The 17063-nt window shown below is 54.1% G+C and overlaps 1 protein-coding gene across 2 annotated transcripts in view; it reads right to left on the minus strand.

Annotated features, from left to right (window-relative positions):
• The window catches only part of SPTB (spectrin beta, erythrocytic), a 116983-nt gene that overhangs the window by 15316 nt on the left and 84604 nt on the right, over positions 1 to 17063 (minus strand). The window contains exons 15-28 of one of the 2 annotated variants that reach the window (XM_090270981.1): positions 14225 to 14981; positions 13569 to 13771; positions 13369 to 13459; positions 12017 to 12163; positions 10544 to 10807; positions 9989 to 10195; positions 9449 to 9538; positions 5918 to 6196; positions 5243 to 5373; positions 4059 to 4263; positions 3404 to 3778; positions 1798 to 2042; positions 579 to 717; positions 99 to 183 (exon numbers count right to left, since the gene is read on the minus strand). In XM_090270981.1, the coding sequence (XP_090127107.1) occupies positions 99 to 183; positions 579 to 717; positions 1798 to 2042; positions 3404 to 3778; positions 4059 to 4263; positions 5243 to 5373; positions 5918 to 6196; positions 9449 to 9538; positions 9989 to 10195; positions 10544 to 10807; positions 12017 to 12163; positions 13369 to 13459; positions 13569 to 13771; positions 14225 to 14981 (3218 nt within the window). Of the gene's footprint in view, positions 1 to 98; positions 184 to 578; positions 718 to 1797; positions 2043 to 3322; positions 3779 to 4058; positions 4264 to 5242; positions 5374 to 5917; positions 6197 to 9448; positions 9539 to 9988; positions 10196 to 10543; positions 10808 to 12016; positions 12164 to 13368; positions 13460 to 13568; positions 13772 to 14224; positions 14982 to 17063 lie in introns of those variants that run through there. The other variant, XM_090270980.1, reaches the window with a different exon arrangement.

Below are 17063 nucleotides of genomic sequence, written 5' to 3' on the forward strand. Positions count from 1 at the left end.
GGCTCTTCTCTAAGCAGTGGTGACACCCCCCCACCCCCGCCCCAGCGGGGACCTGGCCTCTGCCCCTCCTGGTTCCCTGGCTCCCAGGCTGCACTCACACATGCTGAGCCGGTCCCAGCGGGCCTCCCACTTCTCATTCATCTCCTTCCTCCTGGACACCACCTGCTTCAGCTTCTCCCTGATCTGCGAGAAGGGAGAGAGAACAGTGCAGGCAGTGGTAATCCTGCCCATTGTGTGAGGTGGTGCACAGGGAGATCCTGCAAAGAATGCTGGGTGGGACTGGTCACAATGACCTGGCTGGGCAGCCTTGGGCATGTTACTTAACCTCTCTGAGGCACATGCGCCTCACCTAGAAAGTGAGTTTTGCTAACTGCAAAACATGCGCATGTGGGTGTTAGGTGGGCTATTAGCTTGCTGTCCCTACAAGCAGCCAGCCCCTTGAATGGGTTTGGGGGGGCTCACATCACCAGCGCTCCCTGGGGGACAGAAAGAAGAACCCTCTCAGGAAGCTGTCTGGTCTGGCAAGAGTTGCGGCACAGCCAGGGAGGGGGCTGTCTCTGGGCCACCGTCCCTCTCACCTCCTCGGTGGCCTGGTGCTGGCGCTGCAGCAGGGACTCGCCAAGCTCCAGGCAGGTGTTGAAGTTCTTGCTTCGTGTTTCAATCTCGGCCCTGATGCCCTGGTGATACTTCATGAGCAGTTCCACTGAGGAGACGTCCCTGGGGTGGGTGTGGGGGGCAGGATGGCAGGAGCAGGGGAGAGAGTTTGGGGAAGAAGGGAATGTTGGTGACTGTTCAGCCTAAGGCCACTTCCCGATCAGAGGGGCCACCCTCCACCTGCCTGGGGGTCTGAGCCCACTCCCTTCTCTGCCAGCCTGGCCCCAGAGGTAACACTGATGCCCTGGTGTCTGCTACTGCTCATGGCCAGGACATGGGCGGCGCACAGGGGCCCCCAAAGAAGCCTGGGAATGTTATTCAGCAATGAAAAGGAAGGCAGTACTCATGCAGGCCGCGATACAAAGGAATCTGGAAGAGGGTGTGCTAAGTGAAAGAAACCAGCCAAGAAAGACCACACATTATATAATTCTACTCACAGAAAAAGTCTAGAGGGATAGAAAACAGATTAGTGGTTGCCAGGGGCTGAGGAGAGGGGGAGACAGGGCCTGAGGACTGCTGAGGGGTCAGAGTTTCTTTTGGGGGTGATGAAAATCTTCTAACTTTATACTGTGACGGATGTACAACTGTAACTATATGAAAAACGACTGAATATTGAATTGCATGGTATGTGAGTTATATGCCAATAAAGACGTTAAATACAAAAGCTTAACCATCAGGACAAGCACCAGAGGGGCCCAGGGAGAGACAAGGGCCACAGGTAACTGCTAACATGACACGAAGTGCATGGAGAGCCCTGGTGCCCACTGAGGCTCTCAGTGCCCACCTTCCACAAGCAATAAGCTCTTTTCTGAGTTTTGGGGAATGGCCCCCATAACCTAGCGCTGGGGGAAGAATAAACAGTGAACCCCGTTTTTTCGCTGCCGTCACCGTAGAGGCTCACTAATATGCCTTTCTCACCACACTCAGGATTCCCTTTACTTGGAAATGGTCGGTCCTCCCAGAAGAAGCTGAGCCACTCACTTTCTGCCTGCACCCAGCCCTCAGATGTCCCCCTGGGAGCCCTGTGCACCCCTTTCGCAGGACTGTCCCTGTGGGGAGAAGCCTCAGCGCAGCGCTCTGGGCTGCCAGCCTCTGGGACAACGTGGTCAAGGAGTGGGGCTGCCTTGAGAACAGCCCCCTCACCTGGGCCTCTCCTGGGTCTCGATCTGCCGGATGATGCTCTCCATCCAGGAGAGGAGGTCGCGGGCCATGCTGAAGAAGCGGAATTTGTCCGCTGTGTCCACCAGCTGCGTGCGGCGCCCGGCGCAGGCGTCAAGCAGCGCCTGCCATGCGGCCGACACCTCCTGCTCCTTGTTCTGGATGGCGTCTGCCTTTTCCCCAGCGTATGCCGTCTGCAGGCGGGTGGCCACGTCCTGGAACTGCTGTACCTGTGAGCGGGCAAAACTGGACATTGTTCCCCATGTTGGGCCTAGGAAGGGCAAGGGCATCTGCCTCCTCCGGGCCTCCCTTCCCAGGGCACTGCTGGGAGGCACCACCCCCTGGGTGCTGGAGAAGGCTCTTGCTTTGGCACCTCTGCTGAGCCAAGGCACCCCTCCTCCCACATCTTGGGCTTTGATCCTCATCAAAGGGCAGTGAGAGGAACTCTGTGCTCTTTGAGCTCCTCAGAGGTAAGATAATAAGAGTAGCTATGTACCAGGAGCTGTTTGAAACAATTTATTACTCCCTTCATTTTTACAACAACTCCATGAAAGAGGTACTACTATTATCCCTGTTGTGGAGATGAGGAAATGGAGGCATGGGGGCTAAGTGATGGGCCTGAGGTCACTCCCACCAGTAGAGCGGGACAGCCAGGATGGGAGGTGTGCCTTCAGGTCCTGGTGTTAACTGCTGCGCATGCTGTCTCTCTGAGGAAGGGCCTGTACCAGACCCCTGTTTGAGGCCGGCCCTAAGAACTCAGTGCCTGCAAGGCACAAGAGCCACACTCCAGGCCCCTAGGATGCCCCCTAACGCTGGGTGAACCGGAGGCCCTGAACCCCACTGGGCTGGCGCAAGGTGGTACAACAGCCCATCATTCCTGCTCCATGGGAAGCCCACCAAGTCCCTGACAGCTGGGCCCCTTGCCACTGCTCTATCATACCGAACTCTGTAGAGCCCTACGGACCTGTGGTGGGGCCTCAGGAGGCACCCCAGTGAGGGAAGGAGGGGGGTCTAGGCAGCTTTTGGGGCTCCTGCAGCTCCCACGCAGAAAGGCTGAGCAGCCCTGTGGCCAAGGGCACAGAGTCTGTAGCCAGACTGCTAGGGCTCTGCTGCTAATGCGCAGGTTCCTGGCGCCTTAATGCCCCTTTGCTGTGCCTGCTTTTCCTCATCTCTAGAGGTCAGATAATATCAGGGCCTTCCTTGGAAGGCAGCTCTGGGATTCCTTGAAGACATGTAGAGCTTAGCACAGTGCCTGGTACTAGAAAACATGTGTGTTTGCTAATAATACTGTAATACTTTGCACAACCAGAGAAATTGCATTTTAAGGTATTTTATGCGTCGGGTTTTTATAAAGATTAAGTCTGAAAAACCAGAAGCTGAAGAACACCTGGAAGCCACTGCTCCCTGCCTTTCTGCCCCGAGCTACTGCCTCTCTGAGGAGGTGAGATCTCCTGGTACTTGTTCTAGAGGTTTCCCTACAGAAGCCAGGAGAGAACCTAATGCCCCAGGGCCCCCAGGAAACTGGTCATGGGGAGGACGTGGAAGGCAGGTCCCCAGAGCCTGCGGGTGGACGGTGAGGGACAGGAGGCACCTGCACGCCCAAGAGGTGGAGCTCCCGCTCGAAGGCCGTGTGCACACGGTGGAAGGACTCGGCAGTGCTGGCGTCCAGCCCCACGTCCTCAGGCAGCTCGCGGTGCTTCTCCTCAATGAGGCCCAGGATCTCGGTGCCTGTGTAGAAGTAGCGGTGCAGGTCGTAGGAGGCGGCCAGCAGCTGCATGCGCGTGTCGATGAGCTCGAGCAGGTCTGCCCACATCTCGTTCAGCCCGTCCTTCCACTCAGCGATGGTGGCCGCCTCTCCGTGGCCCGCGTCGATGAGCCGCTCGATAACGGCATTCACGTTGTCCACCCGCTCCTGCCCAATCGCCCCGGTCTCCCGGGCAAAGTCCCGGAACTTGTCCCGGAGCAGCTGGACAGGGGATAGAGAGAAATGCAGTTATTGGGCTCAGGGGCAGGGCGGTGTCATCACACTGGCTGCTGACTTTCCCAGGTGGTGACTACACCCACCTGGAGCCATACTCTCACACGTTCCCCAGGGCGCCCAGAGCACCCAGCACTGTGCCTACATCTGTGTGCAGCACTTTGTGACTGGCGAGGCGGGGTGGGATGATGTTTGTGTGTGTGTGTGTCTAGAGAAACAGCTCTTGCATTAGAGAAAGACAAAGAAAGCAGTTGTTGCAAGTACTCACAGTGACGTGGTCAAAGTCTTGCCCCATTTCTGGGGACGAGGCCACCAGCTCCTTTTCCGCAATCCACTGCTCCAAGTCGTCGGCCTCCCTCTTCAGCTGGAACAGGTGGTACATGTTCTCCAGCTTCCGCTTGCGCTCCTCTGCCATGTCCTTCAGCCCCGCGTACTGCTTGTCCACTTGCCCCTGAAGTCTGATGATCTGTTCCCTGGAATTCAAAACAAGAAAGCATTCAGAGACGGTGATAGAAAATTCAGGGCACCCAGCTCAGGAGGGCCGAACAACTCCTCCCAGCCCTGCGATAGGGACAGGTGGGGAAATGCAGCTTAGGAGCCGGGGCAGCGACTTCCCCCAGGGAAGAGTTGAGGTGAGAAGGAAGCATCCCTAGACCATGACACTTTAGGGGATGACAGACAGGAGCCCCCTTGGAGGAGGATGCTTTCCACCACTGCCCTGCACCCTGGGAAGCCTAGAGACAAGAGCAAATGGGGGACTTCCCCATTATTCCTCCGAGGAGGCTGACGGGGCAGGCAGGCTGAGTGGGACCCCAGTAGAAGCAGGCCCTGCTTAGCTCTTCAGAGAGGGGCATGCAGTACCCGGGGCTCTATCTTCGGGGCTCCTTGGGAGATGCTGGGGTGGCTGCTGAAGACTCATAGTTGTGGATGCCCTACAGGCAGCTGAGGACGGAGCCATGAGTGGGGGCAGCCGGAGGCGTGTGGCCCAGTGGGCCCCCATTTATGCAGAACCCACACAACTGAACAGCTGAAACAGATGAAGGCTTGCTACCTCCACACCTTTGTAATAATTTTGCTGAGCGACTGTGAGATTGTGAAGTACCTTCTGGACCGTAAACTGAAAAGTGGCATTAGTCTTCAGCATCTCTTAGCATAGCCTAACTCTTCAAAAGACTGGGGCTCTCAGTTCACTCAGAGGGCAGCTTTGCTATTCCATTTTCTAATTTTCTTGCAAGCTAGACCTTAGTCAGCCCTGCTTGAAGTTACCCACACAGAACCAAGGCACGAAATGGAATTGGGCCAATCAGGAGCCGAGTAAGCAGTTTTCTCAAACCTATACTTCTCAGGAAAACCGTTCCTGTTTTCCCACTTGGACCTGAATAGATCCTGGTTGGTGGGGCCCCTGGCCTGACACCCATGACCTGGCCAGGTCACGCCAGTTGGCACACTCACCCCTCGGGGTGGCCCTCAGCAAGCAGGCTCTGGGCCCGGCTGGCCAGCTGCTTGATGTTCCGCCCGTACTCCTCCACCGCACGCTGCTGCCGCAGATGCCGCTTCAGCATCACGATGGCGCCCTCTTCGTCCTAGGAGGCAGGGGGCCGTCAGCGTGAGCTCCCCGAGCTTGGCCTGGCCCAGGTCACAGACCAGCTCCTGGAGGTGCGTGAGATGGGGAGAACCAGGCTCCGGGACACCCACAGGGGACCTGTGCTGTCCTTTCCTGCTACTTGTTTTCTAGGAATGATGGCACCCTGTCTTCCTCTCGACTGCCCCTCCCGCCCCATATCTACCCTTCCGGGCCCAGCTGCAACTTCATTTCATGAAAACTTCCCCTATCATTCCAGCTTTCAGAGACTTCCTCATGTGCCCTCCCACCCCCTCCCCTAGCAGTCCATCAGCACAGAGTCCACGGTACAAAAAAGGTGAAGAAGTTTGGGGTTGGAGCAAATCTAAGCTGGCAGACAGCATGTGCTCTGCAGGGATGTAGCAAGAGGAGGGGCATCCTGAGAAGGAGGGTTCTTCGTACACCCGGCCCCTACCCTCCCTCCTTACACATCTGACTTACACGGCTCCCCCTGACTGCCCACCCCCAGCGCTTTCTCACAGCCTTGGCACCCAGCCTGGGCCGACCTGGGGGGTCTCGTCCGAGATGACGTAGAGCTCCTGTTCGCTGATCCAGGCCTCGGCCTCGCCTGCGTCCAGGTAGTACTGCTGTGCCTCGCTGGCATCCCGCAGGCGATGCAGCCGCGCGGCTGCCGCCTCCCGCAGCGTGTCCCACGAGCTCCGCAGGTGGCCAAGGCACTCCTCGATGTCCTCACAGTCGATCTCCGCCTCATTCACCAGCTGCTGCCCTCTCTGCAGCACGTCCTCGACCCGTGGTGCGTGGCCCAGGATCTCATTTTGCAGGGTCTGTGACCAGAGGTGAAGGGCTCAGAGGCGGGGCCTTCCCACCACGCAGGTGAGGCTGGGCCTGCAGCAGGCTGCCCAGGTGACACCCTGGCACCGCTCGCCCCTTCCCGCTTGGGGAAGCTAGAGCAGCGTGGGTGGTGGTCATAAAAGCTGCCAGGACCACGTGCCAGGCACTGTGCTAGGCACGTCACATCATTCTCCTTTCACCTCCCACACTCCGCTGGGATAAGCATGAGCCGCCAGCACACAGCAGGGGAGTGACCTGTGGGCAGCGCGTGGCAGGGGCGGCGTTCAGCGTGACCCCCCCTGATCCCACAGCCCGTGCTCTGGACTGTTCCTCACTCTCTCTATGTTTTAGCAGAGCTTCATCTCTTAGGTGTACAGGACAGAGGAAAGGAAAACAATGCTTAATTGGCCTTTGATATCTTATTCTAAGAGCTTTCACTCGTAGAAAACTATAGTTGACAGGTGCCCCTCGTACAGAGTTTAGGGTTTTGTTTTTTCCCCATTTCTATTTCTCAGATCTCTTACGAGCTTCGCATTATTTTCTTGTTTGAATCTTTCATTGCCAGAATGGCATTTTCCTCCTGCTCTGGGGGCTGGGTCACCTTTTTCTCCAAGGGGCCCTGACCCACATGTCACTCGCTTTCTGGTCCCAGAGGCCCAAGCCTGGGTGCTTCTTGCATGTGGGCTCTTGGCCCCTCACACCTTATCTCCCCCCTTTCTACAACTGTCTGCGGCCTTTAAAACCATCCGGAGGGCGGGGCGAAAGCAGGGCACATGGGCAGTACAGTGACTTACAGCACTGAAAATAGAATTAGCAGCATCCACACGTCACCTAATGCTCTTAAGTGCGTTTTTACACTTGGGATCGAGGCTGACATTTTCCTGTGGTCTGTGCCACTGTATTCAAACCACCCATGGTGTCAGCTCTGTTAGTCGCTCCTTTCCCTGGATCTTATGACCTCAGCAAGGGGTCCTAAAAGGTCTCTTTCTCTCTCTAAAGCAATTGCTTTCTGGGATCTTGTGTCATGTGCTTACTTGTGATGTCTTCTTCCCTGACTTAATTCAACACATATTTACTAAGTTATTTCCCATGTAGCAGAGCCTGTGCTGGGGACAATGTGGAAACAAAACCCCTGCCCTCATAAAGCTTATGCTCTGGTAGAGGAAATAAGACACTACGCAGGTAAATAAGTGAATAATTGTAGAGAATGGGTGCTTGAAGGAAAATACGATGAGACAGAGAAAGTCTGCCAGGTGTGGTGGCGGCTGCTTTAGCCCGGGGGTGACATCCGAGTGAGGTGCCACCACACAAAGATCCGGGAGCTGAATGCTGCTGCTAAGAGGGGAGAGAAGCTCCCAAGGCCCTGGGGTGGAGGTGAGCCCAGGCTGTCTAAAAGCCAGAGAGAGGGCCAGAAAAGCTAGAAGGCTGTGAAAGAGGGAGGAAGTGCTAAGAGATGAGATTCAAAGGCAGGTAGGGGTCGGTCAGATCAGACAGAACTGTGGTTCTTAATCCTGGCTGTATCTGGGAACACAGACACAGCCCGGACCCCGACCCCAGAGATCCTAATGAATTGCTCTGAGGTGGGACCTGGGCATTGGTAGGTTTAAAAGTTCCCTCAGGTGGTTCTGATGGGAAGCCAGAGTTGAAAAGCATTCATGTGGCACCCGGCAGGCTGTGTTCTAGCTGCAGTGCAGAGCCATTAGAGCAGTGGTCCTCAAGTGGGTTCGGGAGCAGCAGCAGCAGCATAACCCAGGACCTTGGTAGAAATGGGAATTGCCAGGCTCCACTCCCAGTTTGAGCCAGCGGATCTGGGGTGGAGCCTGGTCAGCTGTGTTTGAACAAGCCCTCTGGGCAGGTGTGATGCACATGAGGTTTGAGAACCACTGCACAAGAGGGAGGAATAAAATGGGAGTTAAGCTTTAGCCAGACCAGCCTAAAATAGTCTTCACTAGGGCAGCCACGCTCTCCCAGGAGATTATCTTTCCCTTCTTGTTGAGGAGAACCCCATTTAGATACTTGCCCTTTTCTTAAAATAGCAGCCTTTGGCCATGGGAGATGAAAATCTTTTGGCAATACCACTTGCTAGACAGAGTCAGAAGTCTTTAGTGTTGGAAGGACTGAAGTCGGCTCATTTTACAGTTGAGGAAACTGAGGCCCCAGGGATACTGTCTTCTACCAGCCTCCTTCCTTCAAGTGGAGGTTGTGGTGTTAACCCACATCTTACCACCTTCTAACCCAGGTCCCTTTGTGTGGCCACCAGAGCCTTTGTGATCATGTCAACTAGAAGCAAAGGGTCTGAAGGAGCTTTTTAGGAACCCTTTGGATATAATTCAGGCCCTTGTACAGTCACTGGGCTCTGTGAGCAGATGGTGCTTCTGTGACTTCAGGGAAGAAAGTACTGTCTGCCATGACTGTTCTTCCCAAGGAGCTACAATGCCGACTGGCACTCTGGGACACCCTGCTCTCTCTGGGACAAGTCCCTAGGCTCTCCTTGCTTATGGCTGTGGCTGCCCCGACTTCTGGACCCAAAGAGCAGACTGGGAAGGAGGAAGGACTCTTGGCCCAAAAGCAGGGTCTATGACCAGCCCTTGGCCAGACACAGAGGCAGCGTAACGGATGTAGCTGGTCTTGGAAGATATAAGGTAACTCTGACCTAAGAGGAAGTGTGGCATCTGCTCACTTCCAGGAGCCTGACCAAGGCCACAGAAGTTTCCAACCAGGCCAACAGAGAGAAGAACAGCAGATGACAATGTGCTCCAATGGCTCAGAGTCTGAGTTTCATGGCTTCCTAATGGGGCTGGAGGTCCCCAAGTCCTTATGCATCCAGAGAAGTGGGGCCTACTTTCCCCGAGGACACCCAACCTGCCAAGTGCAGCCTTGGAGGAGAGAGAGCAACCAGGAGCTCTGGGTCTCCTCCCCGGGAGGCGGTAGAACACAGAAGCTAAAATTAAACCTGCGGCCAGGGCATCTGGGTCCCGCATTCACCAGTGTCTTGATGGGTCTGAATGGGCCCAAATCCTAAAGCATCTGAACAGCCTGCCACCCTACTCCCCTGTGGTCCTCCCAGAATCCTCTCTGCCATCACCAAAGCTGCTCTGTTAGGGAGTCTGGGGACCCCAAAGCTACTAAAAAAGCAATAATCTGCTGTAGCTGCCCTTCTGTAGGTCAGGACTGGGCCGCCCTCCCTAGGGCAGGGCGGGGCAGCGAGGGGGAAGGTGGCACCGACAAGGTACCGCAATACTCACCTGGTTCTTCTTTATGAACAGCTGCACGGTTTGCAGATTGGTGCCGTAGTTAGCCGACTGGGCCTGAGGCAACCTCTCCTCCACCCAGAACTGCAGAGATCAAAGGCAGGAGGACAGGTGATGACAATCGCGGCCACCCTTTCCCGAGCACCCGCCATGACCCAGACAGGGCGCAGCTTGTCATGTCTCCCTGGTTCTTCCCAACACCCCATGTCAGGGTTTTGCCCCTATTTTACAGATGGGGACATTTTTATATTTTGAATCTCGGTTCCTAATAACCTGCTCCTGGTCACACAGGGGAAAGGTAACGTAGCTGGATTGGGAACCCAAGTCTGTCAGGCCGCAAAGTCTGTGAGTGAGGTAACATTCAAAAAGCATCGGCTTTGCTTTTATATTTCATGTCATCATCACAACAATCCCATGAGATAAAGGGGTGAGATGACCAGACATCTGCTGCCAAGAATTGCCTGGGAGGCAGCCAGGAATCCAGGTGGCAGCCGCTGCCTCGCTGTGGGGGGTGAGGGTTGTACACCCACGCACCGTCTCGTCCTCTACGTCCCGGCTGATCTGCAGCTTGGCTCTGGATGATTCTAGCTGCCTCTTCCTTCTCCCCAGGGGCACCAGGAGGTCCAGGAACCGCTTCTCAATGCTCAGGTCGGCGTCCTCCTCTTCCTCTCCCACTGAAGGCAGCTGGGCAAACAGGTCCGCCAGCTCCTCCTTCCGCACATTCACTTGGTCCTCCACGCGCTGGGAGACAAGGGGACAGTGTTGGCACTCGCCCTGGCACCTGCGCAGCCCCTTCCTCCTCTCCCTCATTCATTTCCCACCCACCCTTAAAGGCCCACTTTGAGCTCAGCCTCCCCTAGGAAGTCTCCTGGGTGCCCTGCTCTGCTTTCCCTCCCTGGAGCACCTGTACGATCCTTCTTAGGCGTGCTTTTATTAACCTGTTTGGATCCCTGTCTTACCCACTGCAAAGGAGACATTTTTGCATGATAAAGGCAAGCCCAGCTAAGAGGAACTCACTTTCAGGTCTCAAATTTGCTCCCCAAGATCCCTTTTATTCCAGCGTTCCCAGTCTACAACCCGCTCACGTGCCTTCAGCTTAGCCAACATCCGGTTGACACTGGTCAGGTCCTTGCCCGGGTCGTCTGACCGCAGATGGTCCTCCATGGCGCTGATCCACTTGTTGAGGTCGGCTTGGGTCCTTGAGCGCAGGTCAGAGCTCCTGGCGGCTGAGAGCTGTTGGGTCTTCTCCTTCGTGGTGGCCTGAAGCTCATCCCAGAGTTGGTGCAAGGCTTCCAGTCTCTGGGACACCAGGGCTGCAAACTGGGGCTTCTCCTCCTTCAGATGCGCGCCTTCCTGTGTGGGAGAGAGGCGAGCTCACCGTCCAGCCACGGGCAGCCTTGCTCCAGGTGGTTGCAGAGGGCTAACTGAGGGCAGGCCGGTGAAGCAAGGAGCCCGCCTAGGACTTGGTGAGGCCCAAATGAAGGACAACGCAGTCCTGAATTACTTGCAGAAGGTGGGACAGTGGGGGTTGTATTTGGGGCAAATGACTCAGGAAAGTGCAGTATGGGGAGCTGCAGACAAAGGTCAGCTGGTACTAAAATTGTTTTTTAATTAACAACAACAACAAAAAACCAGGATCCAACCAGGCACAAGCAGCCTGGAAACCTCCCTCTGAGTTCTACCCTCTCTTGACCATCTCCCCAGAGGCTGCGCACTGGTGGACGTTTGGTGGGATCTTGTAGTTACTGTCTTTGTCTTCGCTAGTTTTCACCTGCACAAATGTATCTCTTCTTTTTTGGGTGAGTACAGGATGATATGACTTGGGCCTAGGAATACATACCTCTCATGACAATCACTACATATTAAGTGTTTAATTATCACCAAGGACTATTCTAAGTGCTTTAACGCTCTCAACTCCCTCAGGTGGGGGGCTGTGATTACCCTCATTTTACAAATGAGGAAACTGAGGTGCAGGGAGACTGAGTGGGACAGTCTGGCTTGGAGCCTACACCTTCCACTCCCGTGGACATGGCCTTGTGTGGTCCTGAGGCCTGCTTCGTCCTGGTTGCCACCATAGGAAATGGCAAAGGTACCCGATTCCAAGATCTAACGCCAGCCCTGTTGTCACTTGGGCTGCTGGGCCAACTCATTACAGAGGGGACCCTTGCTTCCCCATCCACAAGGGGTGTGAGTGAGCACTCCCCAGTGGTTCTGCCCATCTGAATGGTGAGAGTCAATGAACTGCTTTGCTTACGTCACGCGTTCCCCAGAGCTGGGGGCCTGGGGAGGATAACAGAAGGTAAGCAGAGATAACCGCTCTTCCGGCAACAGATGCTAAAGCTCTGACTCGAGTGTCTTCTGTGTCCTGGACTGTCCTCTGACTCAGGTGACCCAGAATAGGCACCCATTTTGACAGGGCCTCACAAGACTGGATATAGTTGAAGGTTTAACTACTATTTAGAGAAGTTTTTTCATTTCCAAGTTCTGTGCTGTCCAGCACGCCTCAGGATGGCGTCCGTGCCTGGGGGAAGCCCCACTAAGGTAAGTGTTCACGTCACTTACTGCGTCGATGCCCTCCAGCCACCCCTGGTGGGAGGCCAGCTCTGCCAGGAACGCTTGATGCTTCAGCCATTTGTTGTGAAGGTTTCGTGCTTCATCATAGGAGACATCCTGAGATGTCAGCAGCTTGTCATTGATCCAGAGAGTGAGCTATGGGCAGAGAGAGAGGGGCCAATCATCCCCAAGCACACCTCTTTGATCAGGGGCTCAGGGCAGGATCCGCTGCCCACCTCTGGCCAGCTGTGGCCAGAGAAGAGGGCCAAGCAGAGGAAGTGTGAGCACAGCTGAGCACCAGTCTCTAACCCTGGATACCTAAACTCCCAGCACAGGGCACTTAACCCAAATAAGGACACTGGTGGGTCTTCCACACCAGTGTGTGCCGTGTGACACCAGGGATAGTTATGCTTCTCTCGATATTTCCAGGACCTAGGACAGAGCCTGGGTTGTTACAGGAACTCAACAAGTGTACTGAATGGATAAATCCACCCTTTAGCAGTAGGGTAAGAAATCATGAATAAACACAGAGAAAATGCTTTTGGAGGAAGAAGCTGGGGCCAGACCCTGTAATTAATGAGGGAAAAACTGCGAGGGGCAGCCAATGTCTCCAAGATGTCCTGGCACCATACCCAGCCCAGTCTGTGCCAAGGGCAAATAAAAACTCTGTCATTTGGGCTGAGAGAAAAGAGGTAGGAGGATGAGGGCAAGAGAGAAGTCAGGGAAAGCCCCATTCCCCATGGAAATACTGCTAAAGAAGGGACCCGGGAATGCAGGTTAAAGACCTGCCTGTACAGCTTGTCCCAGGCTGAGCCGGGACCTTTGGAGCAGTAGTTCTCCAACCAAGAGGCTTGTTGAAAATGTTGCTCTCTCTCTCCCAACCCTTAAGGACCTGATTCATTGGGTCTGAGTGGGGCCCAGGACTCTGCATTTAACTAGGGCCAGGACTGGTTCTGTAATTGCAGGGCCCTGTGCAAAATGGAAATGTTCAAAATTATTAAGAATTTCAAGATGGCAACAGCAGAGTGTTAAACCAAGTGTGGAACCCTTCTAAGCACGGGGCCTGTGTGAATGCACAGGTCGCAAGCCCTTGAAGCCAGCTCTGCCCCAGGTCCTAGGTGACTCTAATATAGGTGGTCCTTTAAGATGTCCTAGGATTGAAAAGTTAAAAAAAATATTTACAGACTTGGAGAAAAAAAGTATTGTGGAACCAAAGATTCTAGAGGATGACCTAAGCTGTCAAGTACCCAAAGATCCCCCTGATAGACGCCCAGACTCCTGAGTTAGAAAGGATCCTTGTGGACATCCCACCTCTGGGACACTTTGCTCCTGGAAAGGAATGTCCTGCAAAGTGGTCTCACCTCCTGGCAGGTCTGGAGGAAGTTCTGGAGCTCTAGGTTGTCTCTCAGAAGAACTGAGGCCTCTTGGGCCTTCTCGTTGTTCTTCCTGTGCCTGGAAGGGAAGCCAGAGGCTGCAGTCACAACACTGTTGAGTCTGGATTCCCCATGCAACACCACCAGCCCCACCTAATTCTGGCCCATCGCCCTGGGGGGGAGAGTACCTGTCCTCAATCAGCTGCACCTTCTCCTTGATCTTTTCCGAGTGGAGGTTCCCCTCGGCTATCAGCTTGTTTCCAGAGTCCACAGGACTCAAGACCTTATCCTGGTTATTCTCCATAGACACCAAGAAGTCTTCAAACTTCCGGATCCCAGCCTCTGCTGCTTCTAGGGAGTCTGGGAGCTCCAGGTGAGCCAGTGTATATTCCTGTTGAAGCAAGTTTCCAGATGAGGCATGGAACCAACCTGAGGAGGTGGTGAGGGAATGTGCCAGGCTGGAGTGCCATGTGTACTTATAATGTGAATGGTGCCCCCTGCAGGTGTGCAAGGAAGAGGCTCCCCAGGCCTTGCTCCCTACTCCCATCCTCACCCGGGGTACAGGTACCCAATGAACAGGGGGCCTAAAGCCATATAGAAGGGCAATCCTGCAGTGGAAAATTTATTTCTCCAGCCTCTAAGTAACCCAAAATAGGCATAGTTTGTGACACAGGTTGAAGAAGTCACCTTAGAAACAAAGAGGCCTATCTCCAAATTAAAGGCTAGAGAGAGTCCAAGAAAAGCATAACTTGGTCCCTGAGCCCTATAGTGTATTTGTAGACTCAGCAGTGCTTTTGCCTTGGGAGGTGCCCCTGCTCTCCCAGCCCTGAATGCCTCTCCCTACCTGGTTAGTAAGGATGGCTTCAGCCTGCTTGGCATCTTTCTGGAACTCCTGGAAGCCAAGGGACTGCGCGAGGGAGTAGCTGCGACTATCCCACATTCGGTGCAGGGCCTCCCAGCCAGTACCCAGGCCCTCCAGCCGCTGGCCAAGAAGCAGGTACTCTGGGTTCGTCTGGCCATGGAGCACTTTCTCTCCGGAGCTCTTGACGTGTTCGTAGTTCTTTCGGTGCCCGTCAATCTCATCCTTGATGGCCGCATGCTGCTGCAGGAGCTGCTCCACCTCTGGGAGGGACTCCGGCATGTCCTCAGAGGCCACAGCCTTCTGAGTCAGGGACAGCCAGGACTGAAACTCATCCAGCTCCTGCAGGAAGGCCTGCAGCTGGCTGGCTTCACCAAGTGAGGCCTCCTGGTCCTTCAGGGCTCGCTGCAGGCCCTGCCACAGCTCCTCCACATATGCCTGTCGCCGGCTAATGTCCTCCTTCAGTTCAGGGTGGGACTCCATCAGCCGCTGTGACTCCCGCTCTAGGGCACCCACGCGGGCCTGGATGGCAGCCACATCACGCTCCAGCCCCAGCAGCTTCCGCTGGATGGAGATGATGCCCGCCAGGTCCCGGCCCAGGTCCTTGAAGGACACTACCACCTTCGTCTTGTCCATGATCCACTTGCTGGTCTCCTCACAGTCCACGCAGTAGTTGTGCACCCGTAGGGCCGAGTCCACGGCCTCCTGCCTGGCCGACACCATGGCCTGGAACGCCTGCCACCTGCCCGGGGTACACAGAGACACCCTCTTCCTAACTCTTCCCACGGGTCATCCCTTCCCAGATTTCCCACGAGGTTCTCTCTCTCCCCAGAGACCTTGCACCCTGAAAAAATCATCTACCTAACAAACTGCAGTGAATAAGATTCATTTATCCAATTTTATCCAAGACAACATAACTACCAATCAGGACTTTCTATCAGCAGGGGCAAGCAGTGACATGATCCCAAGCATAAGGGAAGGAACGTGACACTCAGCTGGGCTCTCTATGTAGCTGGAATTCAGGCTAACATGCAATTTCCCCAGATCTTCTGAAATACTGACAATAATTAGAAAGCTCACATTAACGACTTCAAGAATGCTTCAGGACAAAGGGTCCCAGCAACCCTAGAGGAACCATGAAAACACCTAAGACCACATTCAAAGTGCCCAGGGCCTGACATAGTAATTTTGGCCCAGAAAGAAAAGAGGCCTAGTGAGGAAGAGGTGAGAAGAAGTGGGGGGCGGGGATAAGCTGGGTTTATGATCAAAATGGATAATATAACCTTAATCTTCAAATGCAGTGCTGGAGTGATACTGGGCAATGTGCAAAGGACTGGGAGCTGTCCTGATGGAACTGGAGTGGGTCTGCAGCCCCTAATAAGCCTTTTCTAAACAGCTGCCCACCAGCCTGGGTCCAGATCCCTAAGGACCCCTCCCTTGGACCTGGGTTTACTCATTCTGCATCACTGTAATAGCTCAGCCCATAGAGTATGCTGGGTGCTCACTTGCTAATTAAACCCATTTTTCTTGAATACACAACAAGGCTTAGTAGGTCCTCAAATAATGTCATTTCATTCAATGTTGTTTTGTAATAACACTGATGAGATGCTATAAGAACTTAACTCCTGTTTATGTCAAGTAGCCTATGCTAAAATTGGTTTTGTTATAAGTGGTTTTGTTGGAAGTCACAGAACCTATCAATGGTGTGAAGTAAGGTTTTACTGTACAAGCATTATGTTGCCTTATGGGGTGTATGACTTAGAGAGAAAGTAAGACAAGCTCACAGAATAACTATGGTATAAAGTACTATGTACATAGCACATACCAGGCAGAGAGGACTAAGTGGGCTGTGAGGAGTGACAGGGGTGATGGTGGCAGGTTTCATGGTGGTCCTCTGAGCTGTATCTCAATGAACACATCTATTTAAGGAGGAGACCCTGAGTATGTCACTCATCTGTGTACCCCCAGCACCTGGGGGATGGAGGTTACAGGACTATGCTGATGGACTGGGTAAAGTGCATTGTGGGCATTCCAAGGTGTGACAACAGCTTCTTGTCTAGACTGAAAGACAGTCTTGTTGGAAATACCCAGAGAGAGAAGAGGGGCAGTTCAAGGATTTCTCTGCTCCCCTCTTAGACCATGAGGTCCCTGAGCTCCAGGGAATTCTGTGCCTGGCACACAGAAGGTGCTGAGGCTAGGAAGTCAGGGGAAAGGAGCTGAAGATTTTCTCTGAGTTGGTCTGAAACCACTGTGAAATGATAGTGACGTGCTCCAGTGCCATGAGATCCCGAGGCCCTGCTCAGAAGCCCCTGGTGAGGGTCTGGCTGCGCCTCCAAGCAAGAGGCCCCATGGTGATTTTCCTAGGCCTCTCCTAGTGTGGCCTTAGTGCAGCCACCAAGTGGAGGCCACACAGGGGATGGGCTGGGGTTGGGTCTAGTCTGTCTCCCAAAACCACTGTCTCCCTCTATTGCACCGTGTCCAGTAGGGGGGACATTGATAGAGCTGCTCTAGTTAGCACTGCCCAGGCGATGTTGGGAGTCCAGGTTTGTTCCTGGGCCCACGATTATTAGAAAAATGTTGGTCAGCTGGAGTTCATGCAGTAGAAGGTAATCACGCATTCAACGAGGAACTGTTTAAATGACTCACGTGTGTGCCAAGCTTGGCTGAAGTTATTTTAGTTTAGTTCCTGCTACTCATTCACTAAGCATTTATCAGAGAACCATTATGTGCCTTGTGCCAGGCGCTGTTCTAGGCTCTGGGGATACAGCAATGAATGAAGCGAAGCACTTGCTTTAATTCAAGTGGGAAGGGACAAGTAAATAAA

This window comes from Furipterus horrens, unplaced genomic scaffold, assembly GCF_987537825.1.
Source record: "Furipterus horrens unplaced genomic scaffold, mFurHor1.1.pri manual_scaffold_3, whole genome shotgun sequence".
NCBI classification, from domain to species: Eukaryota; Metazoa; Chordata; class Mammalia; order Chiroptera; family Furipteridae; genus Furipterus; species Furipterus horrens.